Source organism: Citrus clementina, unplaced genomic scaffold (assembly GCF_000493195.1).
Source record: "Citrus clementina cultivar Clemenules unplaced genomic scaffold, Citrus_clementina_v1.0 scaffold_4, whole genome shotgun sequence".
NCBI lineage: Eukaryota > Viridiplantae > Streptophyta > Magnoliopsida > Sapindales > Rutaceae > Citrus > Citrus x clementina.
Genome location: NW_006262274.1, coordinates 686,729 through 691,084, shown reverse-complemented (window position 1 = coordinate 691,084; position 4,356 = coordinate 686,729). Strand labels below are relative to the sequence as shown.

Genomic DNA, 4,356 nt, shown 5'->3' with positions numbered 1-4,356 from the left:
ACGAATTAAATCTACAAGCCCCTACAGACATTATCCCAAAAAATGTTTGACTAACAAAAGCTTAAGCAATTTTGTAAGAACAAAACACTATTAGACAATGGATGCTGAATAAGTGGTTAGTATTCATATGATTTGTGTAGGGTCTCAAGAATTAATAATGCCGTGGTAAGGGAGGAATAAAGCATGATGGTAGTAATCGATAGCAACTGTTCAAAGTTATTCGACATAAACATGATAGCATGTTTCGACACATGGCGTGTGGCTAATTATTATCACGCGAGGACGAAATTAAACATATTTAATTTTCACTTGTGAAGATTGAATTCAAGTGGAGTCTCACTTTGAGGTGGGTTTACTTTATATTGGCAGAGAAATAATGGGAGCTAGCTACACGTTTTAGACTTTGATGCCAGTTTAATTTGTCAGCTTTCGTTTACGAAAGAGTTAGCATGAATTAATTATGTAATTATGATCCGCATTTGGTTGATTATTAATTGATGGTTGCACCCAAAAGAGAAATTATGCTATCCGGCCAACATGCCTCAATATATAAAGGGATAATTAGAATCTTAGTGGCCAAGCATTCAAATCTCATAAAAATGATTATACACAAAAATGGGCCCTCTTCCTTAGCAATTAGCATAAAATAATCATTGAATCATCCAATTAACAAAAACAATAAAAATAGAAGAAAATTTTATTGAGAAAGATCCTAATAAATAACGATCAAATCTGCCCTTACTTCGTCTTCTTTGTTTTTTCTTTTTTCTTTTTAAATAAAAATGTAGTTGATAAATACCACTACCTAATAATAGTAAACAATAATTATACCGAAGTACAATAAAACATTGTATGGGGCTATGAACTAGTCACTAGCAACTAGTTTAATAAGTCTGCATTTCACGTTTGTATCCAAACTTTCCACGGAGGGTGATTTGAATTTTCATAATTATATTCCACTGATCACTTTGCCACGTTAATTACAAATTTAATTTTTTAAAAAATAAAAACTATTATAAATCACATCATAAAATACCTCAAAGAGTATAAGTAAAGTGGAAGAAAAAATCTTCCATTTTTATAAAAGAATTAAAGCAACTCAAAATTCATTACTAAATCCTTGAGATATGATGAATTTTTCTGGGACAAATGTCGGCAAAAAATCATTACGATTTTATTAAATAAGTCTATAAACAAAATTGAATGCTCGGATCACATATTACACTCATTTATTAATTACACCTATATATTGAATAAGATTATTAACTTTAATTATAGAATGGATGTAAGTTAACCAATAAAATCAATTTTGTATTACATGTAACATGATGAATCTAATAAATTCTTACAAAAGGGAGTCCCAACTGGTTTGGTTTATTATTATATTATTGAATATTTTAATATAGCTGAAGTTGGTTACTGTCTAAATTTATAGTTTTTTAAGTGTATGTCTTCATATTAATGTGCAATAGAAGCAAATAGGCTATTAAAAAATGTTAGCATAAAATTATATTCGAACATACATGTAATCAAAATAAAATTGTTATTTGATAATTCTACTTTATATTTATTCAAGCTTCTTGCTATATTGAATTATGATGATCGTTAAAAGAAAAAAAGTCAGAATATATTTATCTATATTTAGGATTGTTCAGGATAATGAGACGGGATGAGATATTTAATGGGACGGGAATAGGAAATTTTTTGTCCCAAAAAAAATAAATGAAGGGACGAGAATGAGACATTTTTTTATCTCATTTGTGTATACGGGGACGGGACGGATTTCCCATTGCCAACCCTAATCTAGAGAAAAAAAATTAATAGAATGATTAAATTGTAACTCATAAATTCCCAATTAATAAAAGAAAATTAGTCAATTTACAAAAATAAAATTTTAAGTCCATATAATTTTCTCATGTGTGATTGCTCGAATTTGCAATTCCTTGTAAGTATAACTGTTATGTTTGGTCACCTAATTAAGTAATTATATAATGACTATCAATCTAACACTTCTTAATAAATTAGTTAATAATATATAACTGAATCAACTAACATTAACGGTAAGAGCTGATTAACGTCAGTCATGCATATCCCCTCAAATTTTTATTCAACAATTCTAGAAATAATATTAATCGAAAAACAAAAAGAATAAATACAACACAATTTCCACCTTTTTACAAAACGAAACCAAACATTCCCACAAATCAATTCATCATCATGAATTAAGCAACACAAAAATAAAAATCTTAATTATTCTCATCTCATCGTATAATTGATCTCAGTGAATAAACGTGCTCACCACCTTTTTAATTTGATCAACGAACGAGGTATACGACACCGTTCCATCATTGCCTGCAAGCACCCTGTACTTGTCCTTCCTCGTAAAGTTTGTGCACTCAAAGCCTAAAGTAGCAGCCAAGATTCTTTGAACGTAATTTGCCACGTCATGTGGGCTCTTACCGGAGGAACAAGTTGCTTCCACCGGCAACTGGTTCAAGAACGTCACCTCATAAACTGGCCTAGGGTTCATGAAGAAGAACATTGGGTCCAAGCCTTTCCAGCCTCTAGCCGTAGTTGCATGAAAAAACCCTACTCTGTAGTTCATGGCTACAGGCACTATCCGGTCGGTTAATTCAGCGAATAGGGCACTGAATCTTAATAAAAATGGTTCTCTACAAGTTGTGCCCTCGGGACAAACCACTAGGTCACCGTTTGATAGTTCTCTTTTGATTTTTTCGGCATCAACATCACGAATTCTAGTTAATCTAACGGTGGGGATTGGAGATAGTATTTCTGATAATCTTGAAATAGAGTATGTGACAGCTGGGATTTTGCGCCTTAGTACGGTGGATAATACGACGGGGTCCATCAGTGTTCGGTGGGTACATACAAAGAGAACGCCGGTGCTGCTGCCGGAGACAGGTGGTGGGGGCTTTCCTTTTACAATGATCTTGCCTCCAAATATTCGGGACATGTAGGGTATTGCCCACATCGGTAATATTAGGCCAGTGACGATTCGGATTACCGCTAGTAAAATCCCTAATGGCATCCATAGAAGGATTAGGAGAGCCGTTGAAGGCGTTGGCCGCTTCACAAGACGGCCATCGTGGAAGATCACCGGCAACGGGCGGAGGACTTGGTGGCCATGATGATGCTTCAGGTTGGTGATAAATGGCGGATGCATTTGTTCCTGTTAACAAGTTCATGCAAAAGTTAGTATTATGTACTTGAAAGACATCATGTTTTATATGCCAAAAACGAAACTATCAATTGTGATATAGTATAATATTAATTCACTATCTTAAAAAAATATACCGTAGAACTGTGTCACATGTTGAATTGCATGCATTTTTTTTTTTTTTGAAGGGTGTGCACAATTGCATGCTAAATGTTCTAATATAATATGACGGGTATATGTTATCGCTTACCTTGCATAGAGATAAGAATGAAGAATCTGAAGCTCTTCCTAAGCCTAACGTAGGTTTTTCGTCAACAAACATCTTAGCCGCTCGGCTAAAGATGGAAGCAAAGTCTCCTTGAACAAACCCAGTGGCGAATCCAAATCGGTTCACCAAAAGCTCGCTTCCAATAACTTCATCGGCACGCAAATGCTCCTTCACAAACCTCTCCACCAAAACCCTAGGCGTCTTCGTCACCACCACTCTCTTATCACACGAGCTAAATACTCTCCACGCCTCCATATCAATATCATCCATATAAAACTTGGGCAACACGGCCCTCGCCACCGATTCAATCTCAATCATCCTCAAACCCGCCGTCGCAACAAATATCATCATTTTAAGCCCCGCATCCCCAAACCCTAATGCATCCAGCAACCGAATCACCGGCCACAGTATCAACAACAACGCAAACCGAATCAAACCCGAAGCCTCAAATGCTACTAACATGAAGTAAGAGAAGGGATCAGGATCCTTCAATAGAGTCCCTTCGAACCCCGAAACTACTGATGATGATGTTTCCATTATCATTTCTATTGTTTGTTGATCTGGTTTTTTTTTTTTAATTTTTTTTGTGAGAGTACAAAATAATTATGAATCTTGCTTGTAATCAGCAGGTTTTAAGGTTATAAGCTTTTGAGGTTAGGGTTTGGATTGACTGATGTCTCATGAAAGAATGGGCAGTTTATCAGTTTACAACTACCTGGTTATATAGAAATTTTTGGCTCTATTGGTTGATGTATCAACAAAGAAAATCGGATTATACGCCACGTTAACATTACAAAGATTTGATTACTTAACTCCAACAACTTTTGTCTACTCGTATTTGCTCCCCATTTGTAAATCCGTATTAGTGTCCACGTGTAAACCTTAATTAGGTTACTAACTTGCCACCGTA

General features: G+C 34.9%; 1 protein-coding gene across 1 annotated transcript; it reads right to left on the bottom strand.

Moving 5' to 3' along the window:
- Positions 1–2,278: 2,278 nt before the first annotated feature.
- LOC18043796 (glycerol-3-phosphate acyltransferase 5) lies at positions 2,279–3,989 on the bottom strand. The gene is made up of 2 exons (XM_006435586.2): positions 3,429–3,989; positions 2,279–3,190 (listed from the first exon to the last, which is right to left on the bottom strand). Exons 1-2 carry the CDS (start codon positions 3,987–3,989, stop codon positions 2,279–2,281), a joined length of 1,473 nt encoding a protein of 490 aa, XP_006435649.1.
- Between the last annotated feature and the right edge of the window lie 367 nt (positions 3,990–4,356).

Excerpts from the sequence above, each read along its gene's own strand:
- LOC18043796 (XM_006435586.2), bottom strand. The coding sequence starts at position 3,989 with ATGATAATGGAAACATCATCATCAGTAGTTTCGGGGTTCGAAGGGACT. Across the intron at positions 3,191-3,428 it reads CATTCTTATCTCTATGCAAG|GAACAAATGCATCCGCCATT; the intron begins GTAAGCGATAAC and ends ACTTGTTAACAG.